This window comes from Labrus mixtus, chromosome 20, assembly GCF_963584025.1.
Source record: "Labrus mixtus chromosome 20, fLabMix1.1, whole genome shotgun sequence".
NCBI classification, from domain to species: Eukaryota; Metazoa; Chordata; class Actinopteri; order Labriformes; family Labridae; genus Labrus; species Labrus mixtus.
Window position 1 is genome coordinate 21891313 of NC_083631.1, and position 19423 is coordinate 21910735.

The 19423-nt window shown below is 42.6% G+C and overlaps 2 protein-coding genes across 2 annotated transcripts in view; one reads left to right on the plus strand and one right to left on the minus strand.

Annotated features, from left to right (window-relative positions):
• The window catches only part of LOC132953912 (uncharacterized), a 186885-nt gene that overhangs the window by 103340 nt on the left and 64122 nt on the right, over nt 1–19423 (minus strand). The window lies entirely within an intron of this gene.
• The window catches only part of grin2ca (glutamate receptor, ionotropic, N-methyl D-aspartate 2Ca), a 69397-nt gene that overhangs the window by 42397 nt on the left and 7577 nt on the right, over nt 1–19423 (plus strand). The window contains exons 4-9 of the mRNA XM_061026719.1: nt 1072–1186; nt 6394–6605; nt 13177–13345; nt 15095–15248; nt 15426–15551; nt 17185–17414. Coding sequence (XP_060882702.1) covers nt 1072–1186; nt 6394–6605; nt 13177–13345; nt 15095–15248; nt 15426–15551; nt 17185–17414 — 1006 coding nt within the window. The remainder of the gene's footprint in view (nt 1–1071; nt 1187–6393; nt 6606–13176; nt 13346–15094; nt 15249–15425; nt 15552–17184; nt 17415–19423) is intronic.

A 19423-nucleotide genomic window follows, 5' to 3' on the forward strand; every position in this document is an offset into this window, starting at 1 on the left:
AACGTTTGGCTCGTTTGGAAGCAAGGTCGTTCAAGGAGCTTTGGGAATGTGTTGTGTGTAAATGTGGACGAGTTAGAGCAGATGGACTGCTAACAGGACTCGAGCATTGCGAGTCACCTCTCTAATAAGTCATTTATCTTTCAGGGTCTCCAAAGCCAAAGCCAGAGACAACTTTTCCTTTTTCGCAAACCCAAATCATTCCACTAAAAAGGGGGAAAATCTTGAACATTATCTCCGGCTTTGATACAGTACAAACCCCTCCTTTTTAGACGTTCTAAACCCAGCAGGCATGACTGGAGCAGAGGCAGCTCTTGTCAGTATCATGAAGGTCGGCGTGATAGAACAAAGCACTTTCTATTAACTTTGTAGTCTAGGCTATCTATTTCTCTTTCCAGCCACTTCAAACATTAACATCCCCCCTCGGTTCTCAGACTCGTCCGCACTCGGAGAATGGATTTTTTTTTTTTTTGTCTTCAAACAAGCTTTGATAATGAGTCAGCTCACCTGTTAATGGGATTATGGCAGATTACCAGATTAAACAGGCTCTTCACACAGACCGGGCTGAAGGCTATATTCTCCTCCCAGCAGGCTTTTCCTCGCCTCGGCTGGAGTGACAGCTGAGGTGAGAGAGCAGCGCCGCAGGTTTAATATAACAGGATGTGAAGGATGAAACAATGGGATCACAAGAGGCAGGTTACAGATTTCTGACTGTCATTGTCTTTTATTTTTACAAACCGAAGGGGGGCAGCTGGGTTTGTTGTGTAAGAAACGTATATCACACTCACATCTGGAGTTAAAAATGGAAAACCATACACAATAAAAAAAGTAAATAGACTCCATTTAGCCAAGCAATTTGCATGAAAGTCAAATTTAAAAGCATGTCTTCTACATTGGTGTCCAAAGAAGGGTACCGCCATGTTTGTTTGCTCTAAAGTTGCATTTGACTGAGCAAAGATTTCATATGATTTCCAGTTTTGAGGACTGCATCCTGCTCCCGAAATGAGCTTACAAATGATGCTTTTATGACAAAAAAAGTCACCGACAATGTTTTTCTCTTTGTTCCCCCTGCAGGCACATGTTGAACGTAACCTGGGAACACAACGACTTCTCCTTCAACAGCAACGGTTACCTGGTGAATCCAGCCATGATAATCATCACTTTGGACAGAGAGAGGCAGTGGGACAAGGTGAGCTTTGCACAACACGGCTGATCTATTACCTAACACATGCAGGCAGGATTTTTCTTTCTTGGGCCGTGCAATCATATATAGCTGAATAGAGAAAACATCGACTTTATTAGCAGGATAATGAGCGAAAGATGAAAGAGGGGAGCTGTTCTGCAGTATCACCGTGACTTTTACTGACATCTCTCTCTTCATGCTGGCAGAGTGATTTCATACATCACTGGCTTCTTTGTGAGGAGTATCGTTAGAGGAGTCAGAGCGCCACTGATACCAATGAAGCCCCCCCCCCCCTAATGAAAGATCATCTCCTAATCACACACACAATACTACAGTCCTCTCACACACTCACAGAGACACACCTCTCTTTCTTTTTTCTTACCCTATATCTCTTCAAAAGATGTTGAAATAAGTCCAACATGCACTTTGATCAGGTGATTTTGAATCGGCTTCATCGGCTCAGTCAGAGTCTCTGGGTGTGATGTGGACACCAGACTGGAGGGAGTTTACTTCCTGCGCTGATTTAATGGATTCTGTTTATGCTTAAAAGAAAACTGAAGCATGCATATTGATGTATACACAGCAGAAGACTATCCTGGAGGGGGATTGGGGGGGGGGGGGTCTCCTGAGGCAAGACATGACGTAAAAAATAAAAATGACACACAAGTGGCAAACCAAGAAACAAAGTCCATTTTATGATGCTTTAATGAGAATATTTTTGCCTTTATATCAATGCAACATACTGGTGAACAAAGAAAAATTAAGCAGTTTGAATGTGTGCACGGATATAGTACCATACAATGCATGCATACAGTCTATGGTCGTGAACCAATCAGAATCAGAATAACTGTCACCATCACCTTTTCACCTAATCTAACTATGTTACACATGTTTCTGCAGAAAAAATGTGAGTGTGAATGCTCATATCAAATTTGAAAATTGTGATTGGGTCTTGATCTTTTTGCTAACTGGTAATGCAGCGAGGGGTTGGAATTGCCTTCATTACGTTGGATGTGTAATTGCACTCTCTTCATCCCAAGTGACCCCTGCAAGCAAAAATCAAATCATCATGTCAGGGTGTCGCGTTTCTCTCTGATCCGTCTGTGACTCCTCCTCTTACTTCCACATGAGTGACAAAAAACAGAGTTTAAAATGTCCCGTCAACACTCCTGCACTCCACTTCCTGTTGATGGAGAGAGAGAAAAAAGAGCTGCATCAAACACGGAGACAATCTTCTGTCAACTCATCGACAGATGTATGACTGCAGGAACACTTTGCAGAGAGCAGATAACACACTGTTTTTTATACCGACACCGACAAGCAGCTGCGTCTCACTCTTCTTCTGGCATCCTTTTCTGCTGTTTTTGATGATCATGTGTTCTTCCCTGCAACCCTTCTTACAGATAAGGGGGGTTTTAACGGTCTTAATGTGCTTGCGCTCTCTGACAGACAAGGCAGCTTGCTCTTGAACCATCTCGAAGGTGTTATAGAGTAGCCTTTGATTTTACAGAAACAGCAACTGGACTGATTTCACATTTACTTTAATGTATTCAGTGGCATGAAACATGAAAGGGAAATGTCTGACAGAGAGACGTCTTGGCATGAGACGTGTCCTCTCGTTCCCCTCATTGACTCCAGCATTAATTTCCTCCATGATGACCTTCGTTTAAACCTTTTGTGCAAGAAAAGAAAACACACGTACTCTTCACCCCCTCCAGAATCTCAACTTTGTGCCCGTTCCAGAAACATTTCATTTAAGGTGATTCCTATTCGCGGTTAAATCTCTGAGGCCTCTGGCGAGTGAAATCAATTCCACCTCTTGATGCCTTTCAGTGTTCTTATTGTACACATTACAGGGTGGTCACCTTATCCAGCCTCAGCTTGGCACTGTACAGACTGATGCAATACACTCCTCACCATGTGTAAGTTTGAGCCCGAGTCCTATTTCTCACACTTTCCTCGGCTCTCACAAGCCCTATTCAGACTGCCTGTTCAAAGTGCAATGAAGTGACGTCTCTCTGTGTAGGCCTTACAGGGGCGAGAGAAAACTGTCAATCAAACCCAGGTGCTGACCAAACTACTGTACTGAGTTCACTTTAAAAGGCGGATCTCGGCCCACTTTTTTAAAATTCTGGTGCGATTTGTTTGTAGTAAGAAAATGAAGCGACCTCATTCCAACACAAGTGAAGGAAGCAGTCACTGTGGGCCCTCTCTCGACGCCAGGCACACCTGTTGGATTTGAAATAATTCAGGTGGATGTTTCGAGTGGTTCGAGTGCCTTCTCCTGAACTGTTTTCTTAGGTGCTTACGACGACTCCAGTCCATCAACATATTATTTTGGAGCAGCATTTGTACCTCATTTTCAAACTGTATCGTTTGCCTACAGGGGAAAATGCTAACGATATAAAAAACAATTACCAGAGACAACATCTTTCCGTCCAGCCGTCTGTCCATTTTAAAATTGGAAAGTGTCTTTGGAGCAACCACAGCCAGGCAGGAGTCAACCTGTATCTTATACGACTTGATATTCTACCAGTAAGTGACCATTACACATTTTGGTCATTTTGGTCATTTTGTAAATGTCCCCGTGTGAGCACAAACCAAACTTGAGGTAATTGCACAACATTATAATACTTTGGTCCATGACTCAGACCAGAGCAAACAAACTAAAGGTGTGAAAACACTCACTTAGAATATCAATCTGAGGCTTTCAGTGGCAAAAACATCGGACATACTTAAGGATTACATTGCAGCCATTCAACCTGTTACATGTTTGCCCCTAAAAACTATATGAATTTGTTATTTACACAACGAAACAGGTAAAATAAGGCCCCAATCAGATATTACTAGAATGTATCTTTAAAGAGCTCCAGTAATCTTATCCAAAGCTGTTTCTGTATTGTAATTCTTCCCAAGAGAGATAGCGTTCAGAGCGTTTTTACAACTTGCTCCAAGATCTAAAAGTCGTGGTATCTCAGGGAGATGGAGTGAGGGGATGACAGAAGAGAGTGGCGACAGAGAAAAGGCGCCCTGGAGGATGATGGGAAGTGTTTCCTGTCACTGCTGTTTACAGCGGCAGGGTGATATATGGCACCGAAAAGCTGCTGTTCTCAGGATGCATATCTGTGAAAAATCACAGCCTCACCGGGAGGTTGCAGACGAGAGAGAAAGATCAAAATAAAGTGATTTCCTGAAGGATTTTTTCAATATATGTACAATGCAACTAGAGTTACAGTTATTGCAAATATTTTTTAAGACACCTTAAGGCAGCTTCTGAATAAAACTCGATGAGAATGTTTCCTCACAACATCGCTTTTTAATTTAAGCTAATGTAGAATAAAGGATTTGTTCGTTTTCAAACATGAGTGACAGGAAAGATTCTCCACAGCCGAAGAAAGAAAAAGGGACATGATGTGTCTCATCAGTGTAATTTTCCCCAGAATTAGAAATTCTAAATGACTTGCCTGAAAGCCCACGAGCTGAGCGAAGTGTGAGCAGCAGGACTGATCAATATGACTGACAGGAGAGAGGAGTAACTCAAACATCCGCAGGGAATCAGGATATTTGCTTTTTTCCCTCAAAAACTCTGTTTATACTGAGGTTGAGTTGTGCAGACTGAACGTGATTGTCCTCTTCCTGCAAAAATAGCTTATATTGTGGGCAGAATATTTTGCCCAAACTGATTTTTTTTTTTTTAAAGCGTTTTAATGCGATTGACCACTTACCCCTTGCAGTAAGATTTTACTTAGTACTTTGTTTCAGGAATTGATTATTAAAGGCTTTATTTGTGATTTTTCACACTTAAATATAATATAAATCAAGTATATCCTCTGAAAATAACTCTGTGAGTCATGACTGTCTACAATGGGTGTAACACCCGAGTCCCACTGTCTGTGATGTTTTCAGAGATTTCTGAGTCCTATCTTCACTTTGTTTACATCGCCAGGACGGCCGGCTGACTCCTCCCCTCGCGTATAAAAGTTGTTTAATTGAGGGACTAGAGAAAAGAAGAATAACATACTGTACTCACTGCTTAACTGTGTTTCTAGATCACGCTCATTTCAGGTAAATTTACATGCAGTGTGAAGATACGAGCAGAATAAAGATCGCTAGCATTAGCATGCTAACACAACAATGCAGCGCGAGTTGTTTTGGTTTCATGCTGGTGCTCAAGGGCGACATCTGCTGGATCAAAAAATCGCACATAAAGCCTTTAAAGTCATTTATTTTCAGTCTTCACAAGTTTCAGGTTTCTGGTTTTTGCAATGAATGTGATGAAAACATTTGAAAAAATGCAGTAAATTGGCGTCTTGTATTTATCTTATCAGATATCTCCTCCTTCTAAGAATCCGGTGGAAACTGAAATTAACATAAAATGATGGTTTATGTGGTCAAGCTGTTTAAATAATTGTTGATTGGTGCAGCCGTCTGCAGGTTCTGTAGCCGCTTCCTGTTTTCTGTGAGTGCATACAAATGTTTGCATCAGCATCTAATCGCCCCGTAGACAGTTAGCATTCAGTGTTGGTGTTTCTGTAATTGGTCCAAACGGGTCCTCTGCGACCTTCGCCGCTTTATTTCTCTCGCTGATTTTAACAGCCAGAGTCGGGGAGTCGGGACATGTGGAGCGTGTTACTTAACAGGTCACGGCTTCGTTAAACGAGGGAGCTTGAAATGTTTAATTTCAGATCTTGATTGTGCATTCGGTTTCCTTGAACGCCCATTTCCCACACTACATCCAATTAAAATAAGCGAAACTGGTAATGCAGCGAGGGGTTGGAATTGCCTTCATTACGTTGGATGTGTAATTGCACTCTCTTCATCCCAAGTGACCCCCAAATCAATTTCCTGTAAACTGTTGATGAACTAAAGAGCTCCTCGCTGCACCGGGTCCAGGTGCTCCAACAACAGAGACGTGATAACAGCATGTGTAGTCAAGGGATCGCATTGTGTTAAGATCTGAGGTTGATAGTCCACTAGGTTTCAGAGATACATGATGGGAAAATGACCAATACTTCTTGACTTTTATTTCTTCTTATGGCAGAGCTTAACAGCTTTCTTGCATCCTCAGCTGTTCTTCAATGTGTCTTTTCAAGAATCATTGCTTTCTGCTGAACACTTCAGTGTAATACATAACGCTAACCATCTGGACTTTGGTGCAGAGATTTGTCATCGGCTTCCCCTTGGCTCACCTCTTCTCTTTTCAACACCCACAGGTGGGGAACTACGAGTCGGGCATCCTGCAAATGAGATACCCCGTGTGGCCTCGGTACGGCTCCTACATGGAGCCGGTGTCGGATTACCGGCACCTGACGGTGGCCACGCTGGAGGAGAGGCCCTTCGTCATCGTTGAGGCGGTGGACCCTGTGACCGGTACATGCGTTAGCAACACTGTGCCCTGCAGACGGCAGTCCAACAAGACGGAGGCGTAAGTGATGCTGACGTGCACCAACAGATTCTCACTCTTACAGGAAAACAAACTTTAAACAGCTCAGGTATATTGATGCCCTGGGCCTAAAACTGAGGGGCGTCAATATTGTGCAATAATAGTGAACTGCTGCATAAGATCCCAAAGTCAGTACACTAAGATTAGGGCAAAAAATAGGGCTGAATTGGTGGATATTTATATTAAGTACAAGTCAGAAGGAGTATGTTAGTTTGATGCAGTGTAGCAACTGAAACATCATTAAATTCAGGTTTTATTTCTCTAAATATTCTGTGATGTTGCAAAGATGGATAGAGGTCAAAGGATGGAGCGTTTTGAGGTTCTTCTCCACACTTTTACTCCATCGTATCATCAAATGAAACCCCGTGAAGTCAGCCTCAAGTCAAAGAATTCTGCCTATTCAAACCCACTTGTTGTACCAACAGTCCCCACATGCGCTCTCACATGTTAACACGCTGAGCTTAATTGATTATGCATCCAACTTCAGAGTGCCATTAGGTGTGAGATTAAGAGGCTCTTCCCCTGCCATTAGCCCCGGCATGGCTTCTTATCACTCAATGAGACGAGATACTCATTAGACTGCTTGGCCAGAGTGCAATATCCCAGGGATCAACCTGTGACCCAATCAGGAAAATATATGTGCTGCATGGTGGGGTATCAATTAGATGGGACGATTAGGCCATGTCATCAATCCTCAACACCTGCAGACTGATATCGGTGTTCATTAGTGGGGGGAGAGAAGCGCCGGCCATTACCCATTACTGACAATAGTGTTAAGGAGACGAGGGGAAACGGAAGATGAAGAGCATGTCCCTTCAGTGTTTTGAAGCACCGAGGTGCATTATCGCTCACGCTGATCAAATCGTCCCCGACAATGTGGAAAGTGCACAGTCTCCATGTTGGACAATGGCAGAAAAGAAATCCAAAGCAGAAGCAGATAAAGTCAATAAGAGGTTCAATGAAGCAATCTGCATTCTGGTCAGCTGAAACAATGACCAATGGATAATGCAGTAACAGTTTAAAATAATGGGGAGACTAAGGCTACATCTATTGATTATGGTTATTAATTGTTAATCCATGTCTTGTTGCTACAATTAGCTGTTGCTGATTTAGTCCATAAAATAACAAATAATATGTGAGTGTCGACTACAATTCACAAGACCCAAAGTGATGTCTTCAATTTACTTAAAGGAGCAAAATTTAACACTCAAAGATGTCTACTGAATTAAATCATAAAACGAATCTGTCAACATGAACCACTAAGTGTTTAATCCTTCACTTTCTTCTACAAACTGAGAAGCTGACATTTGTGTTCTATTATCCTTAATGCAGGCTCTACTTTCTTTACACGAATCTCTTCCACTGCCTAATGTTTCCCTGCAGCATCGAAATGCAAACAACCTCAACTGACATCAGTGCTTTCTAAATGGGGAGTCATTGGTCATGCAGGTTGTCCATTTCGATTCCTCAGCCCCCATCAGGCCCATACATTTAGCCTGTCTGTGCTGCTCCCTCATTGGTCTTTATGCCACCAGAGCCCGGCTCAGACTAAAGCAGCCCAAAGCAGTCGACAAGATATTCCCCTTTGAGTCGCACATGTTCCTCCAGTGGAATCAGAAATATCCAAAGCTTCCTCACTGCTTTGACACTGCTGACAGACTCTTCTCCCTCAGAGCTCACTGGCATAGATTAATTTAGAGGCAATGCCCCGGCGAACGCTGGTATCGACCTGGGAAGATAATGTCATCGAAGATTAGCTGCTTTCAAAGGGAGTTAGATCATAAGTTGATTAAATTAAAGCTGAGACGCGAGTGCAGTGGCCGATGAGCTCCCATGAGCCTCTGGGCAACAGGGCCCAGGACAAAGCACTCGAAAGCTGCACTTAGCAACTTCAAACTGCCAGATTTCCCAAGATAATGTTTGAAATCTGTAGTAGCTTTAGATTGTGTAATGTGATGTCTGTAAACATACAGTCATGTATATGAGGATGATTTATCCTTGGATAGAGAATGTACAGACTCCTGCTTATTGCAAGCTTTTCCCAAAAGAATGGAATTCATGTCACCACCCCCCCCCCCCCCCCCCCCCATTCATCCTTTGTTTATCTTAAGAGCTACTTATCCAATTGACTGGGCTGAAATGAGTGCAGCATGGAGGGTGAAGTTCATCAGGTGAGAGGTTCTAAAGAACACAGCAAGCAGCACTTGCAAAAGCAAAGTGATCGTCTTGTTCTGAATGGACGAGCACAGGACTTCTCAATGGTCATGAATTCAATACCCCAACAAGCCTCCCAACAAAGTGGTTGATGCTAAGATTACTTACAGAAAAGTTAATGATCTAAAATATAACTGATTCTAATCGAACTAAAAAAAAGCCTCTGCATGTTTCTAATAAACTCCAAGATCAGAAACGTGCTCAAACTAGGATCAATATTGGAGATGCTTTTGAAAAATGGAGAGAGGTTAGAACACAGAAAGGTTTACGGACCCATGCAGAGCTGGATAAACACCGAAGCTTCATTGTTTGAAACATGGCAACCTGCGTGCACATCGACTCTAGAGAGGAGGGGGCGGCTCTTTCCAATGTTTGGAATTTGGACTGCAGTACCCATTTTAAACACTAGTTGTCAGAGTCACATATTGGTCCCTTAAACATCAGGACAAGCTAATGCTGAACAATGTTTGTTTTTAAGCCAAGCATTTTCACAGAAGACATTTGGCCTTTAACTTTAGGTAGTTTCATTACAATAGTCCTTAAATCCTATAAATGCAAAATCTCTTTGGAAATTCACATTCTGTGGCGAATATTTCCAGAGATTCTCAGAGTGAGACTCTTTTATTTTTCTTGAGAGTGGTGTCTTGAACCAATGAGTCTCAATCACACAAACACTAGAAGATCAGTCTACGCACATGCTGTCACCGTTTAAACAGCATCTTGAGAGCATTTATCCAAGAATGACCAATCTTCCAATAAATAACCTCACACACGGTTTAGAAACTATTCCCAAAGACCCACTTGAAGCAATTGGCAGGCGTCTTGGAGCCCAGCCTTGAACCCTGGCAGCTGGTGAGACAGGGGACACTGGGGCCGCTGTGTTTACTCCTGGTGTGCTGTGGCAGCTTCGTTTTCCTCTAAAGTGTTCATTTGTTTCGGTTTGTTGTGGCCGGGCTCGGTCTGTTCGTCTCATTGCCTCCACCGTCCTGATGTGTGGGTGCAGAGTCCATTAGACCAAAGGGCTGTGGGGGGGGGGGGGGAGAGGGTTAGGGGTGACATGTCATTAGTGCTCTCTACATCTCACCCATGGCTCACTAGTTCACTGCCACATCTCCTCACACGGACAGACCACGTTTGAGCGCTGTGGAGGTGTGTTTGCTTTGGTGTCTCTGAAAGCAAATGAGCACTCAAACATGTCTGTGTTTCAGACAAAACAGACACAAGTTCCTTTATTCTGAATTCAAAAGTTATTCAAGCGAGGTGGGGCGGACTCCTACAGGTTGACAAAACAAATAGTCAGTCTGATCACCAGAGGAGGTTTCCATCTTTTCAATCAAATCTGTGAAGTTTTGTTTTTTCAAAAGGCGATTTTCAGAGCAGATTGCCAGACCAAAACAAAGGCTCTCTTTGGACACACCCCATCCTTCATCCCTCAGCACCCCTCTCCCGCGTCTCTCCACACTTCCCTCACCCGCCTATTGTGTTTCACAAGAAGGGTTCTGTGACGCAGAGAGAGGCAGACAAGTGCTGATAGACATCTGAAAACAAGATTGTACGATCAATTTCAAAAAACGAAAAAAAACAATTTCCTTTGGTTTGGAAAGTCTCATGGTTCTCGTTCAGTTTTACTCTTGCAATCACACTCCGTTATCATGCCCCTAGAAACATGCACCGATCCCCCGGAGGCCCTTACCTTTCCAAATTACCTACCTCCTTAGCAGGAACCTTTTGGTAGAATACAGTCTGGTCCCTGCTGTGGAAATGTACTCAGTGCGTCCTTACTCCCTAAGGAAAGATCCCCTTGGTTGAAAGGATCCCATGAAAGGAAGCTATAGGGATACAATGTGGGGATCTTGATTAAATCCGACAACTTAAAAAATGCGGAATCAAACTACACGATTTAAGCACAGTCGTGGCCCAACGCAAACTTGCAGTAAAAATCCCAGAGGCAACACAACTACTTAATGTCTCACAGTAAGTCTGATATGGTGAAGGCAGCCTCTTTCGCCTAACATGTTCTAGGATGTGTTCAGTGATGTTGGCAGATAGAAGCAGTGAGTGCACTTTCATGCATGAATTGAAGCACACACTGAGACGGAGCAATCCAGCCCGTTTTCTTTTTTTCTTTTTTGGCGTCTACTTCCTCTAAATCAGATCAGAGTAAAAGATGTTTTACAAGGCAGCAGTCTCCGTGTTTCTCTGCCTGACTCACATCACTGGCGTCATCCTGTTAATGTGAAACTGAAGGACGTTTTCATCCCCCGTGTTCTTGGAAATCCTTCTGATAAGTAAGGGGAATTGATTTTCAACCCCTTACGTCAGCTTCTTTTACTTGGTATGCTGAGCCCCAGACTGACAGTTTAGCTTCTGCTGCGTGCTCGGCCTGAAGATCAGAGCTGTTGTGCGAGCAGGGCACGCCGCGTCTCGTAGCCAGGGTCACTGGGGCAGTTGGGCGTGTGGTTGGTATTACACAGGCCAGTGTCCTAATTAACACAGTTTAGCATTCTGTAGTACACGCACCTTATCACAGTCTGGATATTGCAATGATTACTCTTAGGACGAGAGGGAAATGTGAGCACACGGGGGAGGGGGAGGGAGTGTAGGAAATATTTGTAATATGCAAAGTGAAACCTGTGCTATAGGATGCTGCCATTGGCGAGAATTTGCCCAAGTAGACATGAATGTTAAACGCTTTCTCCAGCCACAACTCATCAAAGTCATGGCGTCTGTAGTCCGTTGCATGGCTAAGGCTTTTTTCTACTCTTCAGGTAACATTTTAGTACAGGTGGAGGCCAAGTTGCCATCATCAGCTCCATATAATCCAGCAATGAGTTTCACTCTTCCCTGCCATTGTTTCCTTGTGATTAATTTGTGTCGGATTTGTTTTGGTGGGCCCAGCTGTCAGTCCATCTGTCGGGGCCGTGACACAATGTGCGAGACTGCGGAGCTCTATCTCTATATACCTCCCGCAAACCCCAAACCTCCTGAATGTTTCCTGACGTCAGAGCCCCAGCTTTACATGTCAAGGAGATGACTCCTCCGCTCCTGATCGCAGACAGCCACAGCACTTGTTTGTCATTAACTTTAGCCGCACTTGAAACTCTTACAGCTAGCCACTTCCTGTGGCTACTTTTGTTTCAATGTCATCAAACTTTTGAAATGCTTGTGGTCTGTGTTTGTTGAGGGGTTGATTGTAAAACAAGGTCATTTTCTCAATATACAATGCAGTTAAATAACAAAAGCTGAGGTATTGTATTGGCAATTATATCAAAAAAAGTAAACATGTAAAATTGGGGCTTCTCCCCGTGGATGTGTGGGTTCTCTTCGGGTACTCCGGCTTCCTCTCACAGTGCAAAGACTCGTTGGGTTAATTGGTGATTGGTGGTCTAAAACTGTCAAAATAGGTGTGAATGTGAGTGTAGCTGCTGGTTGTCTGTCTCTATATGTCAGCTCTGTGATTGACAGGCGACCAGTCCAGGGTGTAACCCCGCCTCTCGTCCAATGACAGCTAGGATCAGCTCCACCCCCCTGCAAACCCAGAACGGGAAAAGATGGTATAGATAATGGATGGATAAATGAAAGACACTAAAAGGACAAAACTATGAAAATAAGAAATATGTGTAATATATGTAAAATCTGAATGTTCCTGTCCATGATAACTGCGGGGTAACTTTAATGCATTACAGGCTTTTCCATCTTGTTCATAGTTCTGCTTTAACCTCGTATTGCTCCTTTTATTTTTGGAGGATGCTCGGTTTTGTAAAATAGCGTTGTCTTGTAATCCCTTGTTGAACTGTTCAACCTTGCTCGACTCAACTTCCTTCTAATCCACGCTGACCTTAACAGAAAAGCAGGCGGAAATTCTTTTCATCTTTTTTAGAACTCAAAGTTTAGTTTTTATTTAAATTGAGTTCATGACGGGGGTCGGGCAAGTCTTAACATAAAACAATGGATACATGTTTCCACTGCGACTAAAGCATGGTGAATTTGAGTGAGTGGACTTCCAGGTGAATGTAAAGCTCTCCTCTCTACTCATATCAACAATTTGGTCAATATTTTCAATTTTTCTCAGTGTGAAAGAGCCTTGGTTTTATTGGTATTTCCATATATCCAATATAAATGATTGTGAAAATAATTGCTGATTTCCTTCCAATTGATAACATGTAATGGGAGTTTAATAGCATCATCTATAACAATGAAAAGTGAGCAGAAACTAGAGTGTGAAGAAACCAGTTTTAAAAGAGATAGAGCGTGACCTCTTACAAAGGATCTTACTGTAGAAAAATCGTAATTTGATTATGAATTCATCTTTCTTCTTGTCTCTTGTTGTCTCTTAAAGAATTGTGGGTCACACTGAGCCGTACACCAAGCTGTGCTGTAAGGGCTTCTGCATCGACATCCTGAAGAAGTTGTCCCGCAACATCAAGTTTTCCTACGACCTCTACCTGGTCACCAACGGCAAACACGGCAAGCTGGTGCGAGGCATCTGGAACGGGATGATCGGAGAGGTAAGAAGTACCAACAGCTGGTTGGGACGAAAGGGGAAAAAATTACATGCGATTGATGCAATTCTTGAGATGTAATTCCATACCATGGTAAAGTGTATTTTTCATAATATGTGAGCTTTAAATGCAAGTTTTTGTCGATTGAGTCTGGTGGCTTTGAAGACTAATTTACAAGCCTTCACGTAGTTTTGGATAAAAGCATTTTACTGGTTAACAAAGAGGTCTATGTAGTGCTGTCAGTAACTTGAATGACAGTCTTAGCCGATCAGAGACAAAGATGAGAGTAACTTCTAGTGGACCTATTTTCATTGGGACCAATTTTCTGCAAAGAGAAAGTTGCAGCCACGACTACCTGTTTTGAAATTGCAGTTTGATGCAATCCACAGCAGTGATTCCTATATAGTTTTTTTTTTATAAATGTGGGAATTTTGCACCATTGTGGTGTAGATGTTCAATCAAGCTCTTCCAAGTGATTGTAAAACTGTGAAACAGAGAAATTGGAGTGAAAACCATTTTACTACCAACGTAAAAGACGTAAATCCATCTGAATATTGATTCATGAGTATTTGAACAGGTACCAAGGTCACTGTGTTGGCTGAAGGAAGGACTGTAGAACAGAAAGGAGGAGTAGGTGTCCTCGTGAATAATCTCCACAGTCCGCCTGGCCGGCCCTCCTCTTGAGGAATTGGTGTATGCAGCATTACTTTACCTTTTTTTATTTATTTTTTTATTTTTTTCACAAAAAGAGGAAGGCTATTGTGCTCAATGAGGCATCGACCTCCATAGGAGAGCTAATGGCTTGCATGAGGCGGAGGGTCTGGAATGTAAATCTACCGGCTCTCCATCAGTATGATAAACTGTGGCACACAGGGCTGGAAAAAAAAAATCAGTCATGAAGAGAGTTCAAACCCTTCAGGTGGACTCTGAGGCGCTCAGCATCGAGCCCTACCAATATGGGAATTTTGACACCAAAGACGGATTTTAAGAATAAATTCTCCTTTTTCTAAGCCCTTTCCAAAATGTTGACCAATTTACTCTGACATCCCGTGCAGGATGGGAAGCTAATATTCTGTTATAATGTCCTAGTCATTGTGTAATCATAGTGTCAAATTATTAACAAGTCCTGGTGAACTTTATAGAAAATGTATTTCTACATTATCAGATACCCATCTACCGAACTTTGACCTTCTGCTAAATATGCTGCAGACAGTGCTGATATCAACACCTACTGGAAAACTACCCCAATACCTTCTTTCTGTACATTATCAGCAAATAACAAATACATACTGTGAATCAGACAAACTGGAATTCAAAAAGTATAAAATCAAAGTATCACTCCCTTTAAGCCAAAGCACCACTGACCTTTAGCTTAAGCAACCACTTCCACTTCCTGCTTGTAATATTCGTCAGCAGACATCGTATGCAATAGGCATTATGCTATATGCTGCAATACTTTGTAAAGGATTAGCGCTGGATTAGATGGTGAATCATGCTTTACGATGCATTGTTGTAACTCCAGATCACAATGGAATAGGCTTTTGAGTTGCGTCCATCTGGAGGAGGCAGACAGTAGATCACTTGAGGGACAGAGGCCGAGTGTGTTGACATCACAGAGAGATGAGATTTATCTCAAAAGGTCAGCGTGGACGTTAAGTGGTCGGTCAAACACTATCAAAGCATTCAAAAAAAACAAAAAAACATCTGTTTGCATTTTTGATCTTACAAATTGAAATCTCCCCTCTCCCGCCACAGGTGTTCTACAAACGGGCCGACATGGCCATCGGCTCTCTGACCATAAACGAAGAGCGCTCTGAGATTATTGATTTCTCCGTGCCATTTGTGGAGACGGGGATCAGCGTGATGGTGGCCAGGAGCAATGGAACCGTCTCACCGTCAGCCTTTTTAGGTGAGAAACTCCTCTGTGCTCCTTTGGAACGTGGACACTTGAATAGAAAAGTTATTCTAGCTTGTTTTTGTTTTGGATTGTTCAGTTAGATTATTATTCCTCCCAAGGCTCTTCCTCTTTTTTTAATATCTTTCTCTTGCCTGATTTTTTTCCCCCCGTTTCCTCTGATCCCTGCAGAACCGTACAGTCCAGCAGTCTGGGTGATGATGTTCGTCATGTGTCTGACCGTTGTAGCCATCACAGTCTTCGTCTTTGAATACTGCAGTCCAGTCGGGTACAACCGCAGCCTGGTCACCGCCAAAGGTGAGTGACATTTTTCTCTGCCTCTGCCAACCTACACTGATTGGCATGCAATGTGTTTCTACAAAATGATGAAATGTAGACTAACATCACAAAGCAGATACAAAGCTGTCCATCATGCACCATGCAGTTTTAGGTTTACAGACCGATGCAGAGCTGGCTAAACACTGAAGCTTCAGTGTCCACCACATGACAACCTGCGTGAGCATCGACTCTAGAGAGGAGGGGGCGGGGGGAGACAGCTCTCTCTAATGTATTGAATTTGGACATTTTAAACACTGGGTGTCAGAGTTACATATTGCTCCTTTAAAGTGTCAGTTCAATACCCTATTGCATACAGTATGCATATTTATTAAAATGATATAATTGTGTTAACGACGCAGTGTGCAAAACTTTTTATTTAACGGTTTTCTTCCTTTATTTATGGAGCTATAATAATAACTTTTGTTTTTGTTCACTTGCATAATAGAGAAAAAAAAGAGCAGAAAATGATATTGTGCTTAAATTCATCGTTTTATTTCTGACGTTCCTGCACATCCACACACAGAGGGAGAGGCCCCTCGTAAGGCTCTTGAGGGGCTTTAGAGAACAGGTGAAATTCCAAGCCTATTTACAGCGAGCACATATTGGATCAATGCCTGGAAAATTGAGATAGTGCAGTTTCATCTCTGAGACGTGTGCTCCATGAGATATCTAATAATGGATGGAGAAAGGCCAAAGGGGGCTGCACTCACCGCTCTGAAACTCGTCTTTGTTTGGATGCATTTTAGGATGAGTCATAAAGATGATAACAGAATATTTTGCAAGGTCAAACGGGGCCTGTTTTTTATCATCATATCAACGAGACTACAAATCTCTTTTGGTAAGATATGTTTCAAGTGGACGGATTTATCTTTTGTGACCACCAAACAAGACAGCTGCTTCACGACATATAAGATTGGATTTCCAGTAAAGGATGTCTTATTGTTAATCATTTAGACTGACATATTCTAATGTGCATGAAAAAAATCAACCCCACCAACACTCATCATGATTCAGATTTGTGAAAATACAATCATGTTTTTTTCAACTCTGTCCACAAGACGAGGGAAGAAAACACAACGTTTAGAATGCTTGTTTTTTGAGTTAGGTTTGGTTAAAGGTCACATAATATGCAAAACACACTTCACCATGTTTCTCTAACACTAATATGTGTCCCTAGTCTGTTAATTATGAGAAAAGTCCATCCTCTCAGTCCTTTGCCTGCGCCACTTTTCAGAAAACGTGTGCTCAAACAGACTTTGAAAAGCACAAGTCTGTCAGTTTTGGCGCCATTCACATCAAGTCGTTAGCATCGCCCGGTGAAAATATCTTTCTTTTTACATCTTTGCATCGAGTTTGGTTGTAATTTTGAAAAGGATTCACCTACTTTTGGTCAAGGCACATCTTTACAGAGCTATAATATCACAATGGTTAACATGCAAAGCTGAAGACCTCTTCATGTTTTCTATTTACTGCTAATTTTAAAAGTTGTTTTTGGAAAGACGCTATGAAACGCCAAGTTGAAGAAGTCAATTACAGACTTATTTTGGTCCTTTGAGTATTAAAGCTGCATGTTCTGTGACTTATACGGATTCCTGTCCGCTCTTACCCGTAGACCCCGGAGGCCCCACCTTCACCATTGGGAAGTCAGTGTGGCTGCTGTGGGGAATCGTCTTCAACAACTCGGTCCCCATCGAGAACCCAAAGGGCACCACCAGTAAGATCATGGTCCTGGTCTGGGCTTTCTTCGCCGTCATCTTCCTCGCCTCCTACACAGCCAACCTCGCCGCCTTTATGATCCAGGAGCAGTACATCGACACGGTCTCTGGACTGAGCGACAAAAAGGTACAGAGCGCCGTCGCTGTCATTGACAGTGCTGCTGTGTGTGTGTTTGTGTTGTGTTGCTGTGTTTGATGTACAGCTTAGGAATAAACACAAAGTGGTCTATTTTTGGGTGTGTAAACAGCGTGTGGTCGAGATATGAAGGCGACTATCCAGAAGAGACAATGTCATGGCTGTGACTTTTCACTCTCCTACAAAAAGGGTTCATAGACTGATTGGGGGAAATTGAATTACATCTGCGGACTCTTTAGCTTGGGATGTATGTGAAAAGCTTATGAAATGTAATACATCAGTGGATTTTGGTGGGGGGCAGACAGTGGTTATGAATTCTCGTATTATCTTATGCATATTTGTCCGGCCTGAGGATCTGGTTAAAGGAGTATTGACAGCGAAATCCGTGTTAAACCGCCCAGCGCAAGAAAATGGTTTTGTAGACTATTTTTTTGCTCGCAGGCAACTGAAGGGATTAAAGAGGCATTTGAGGAAAGAGACCAAGCTGTCCAAATGCTCATTATCATTCAGGCAAAGTCGTTTACAACTCTCGGTCCTCATAATACATTAAGTCTGCGAGGCAGGGTAAAGACAGAGAAAGACGTTCTGACAGCAGAGAACATAGGTTATTGAGGAGCGTTCTGTAAGGTGGTGTGGAGAGAACGAGGAGGGGGGGGGGGGGGGTTGAACTGCTGTTAGTCCAGCTGTGCTAAAGCCCCTCAGGTTAAGTAAATGTAAATGAGGAACAAGATGAAGGCACAGAAAAGTGACCTTGTATCAGAGGAGGGAGTGATGAAGACGAGCGGGAGCGGGGCTCTGAGGATACCGTGATGTAAAGGCGGATGATTACCTCCACCCTCCTGAGCGGACACTTCACTTAAACGAGAAGTCCTTGTGACGGGGTAACATATCATGTTAGCTCTGACATGGACCGACCCCCTTCAATCTTATTAGTGTCCAATCCACTTCACGTAGTACCCCCACAGACTGTACAGTATATAAACATGTAACATAGTCTTATGGACGTCACACACTGGTTTCTGAAGCGGACTTTTCTGAAGCCCATCAGTCGGTGGTGGTTGCCATATTGGAAATGCTGTCTAAAAACTAACTTTCGATTAAATGTAGTGGCAGGTGAAGACGTGGAGCTGTCTGACAAACAGCTACAATGCACCTGCCTGTCAATCAGCTCAGCCACGCCCCTTTTTATCAGAATCTGAATCGGGGTTTATTGCCAAGTACATTTACACATACAAGGAATTTGACTTGGTGTGTTGGTGCTAAACAATTAACAAGGAAATAAAGCAGAACTAGCAACAACTTAAATAATACAGAATAAGAAGCTATTACAATATATAAAATAGAATAAAAAAATGTAAAATATAAAGAATAAAAAATAAAAAACACAAAATGTACAAAAGTTGCAACGTAGGAGCTGTGCAGTGGAATGTTCCTATTGGAAGGTATGAGGACCCAAAATAATGCAAGCGGCATAGAGCATGCTCTGTTGGTAACAAAGACATTCTGATGGTTTTCCTTGTTCATCTGGAGGAAAGCAGAAATCAAGTATATCATAAATATCTCACTGAGTCATGACTGTGTGCTGTGCAGAACATAAAGGGGCCCTCAGGGACACATTTTGTGATTTGGGGCTCTTCACATAAACTCGACCTTGTTAAGACAACTCAAGGTTTTTACATCAGATTGCAGCAGCGGTCTGCTCCATTTTCCAAGACGTCCTGTCATGATATTACCTTTTACCTTTTCTCACACACACAAAAACTTCAGCACAAATTGTCCCCCAGCAGCTGAGGCACTCGGAACATATTTGAATAAGGTTAATGAAAAAGTGCTATTCTGTCGATTGCATTGTCGCCCCATTCCACTTCCTGTCCTCACGGCTAATTAAAAGGTATATAGAGCTGCCAAATACAAAGGGATAAAAAAAAAAAAAAAACTGCAGACAAGGAAAGGATGAAAATGTGGAAATCTTTGCACAGTGAGTCTTGATTATTGTGGCC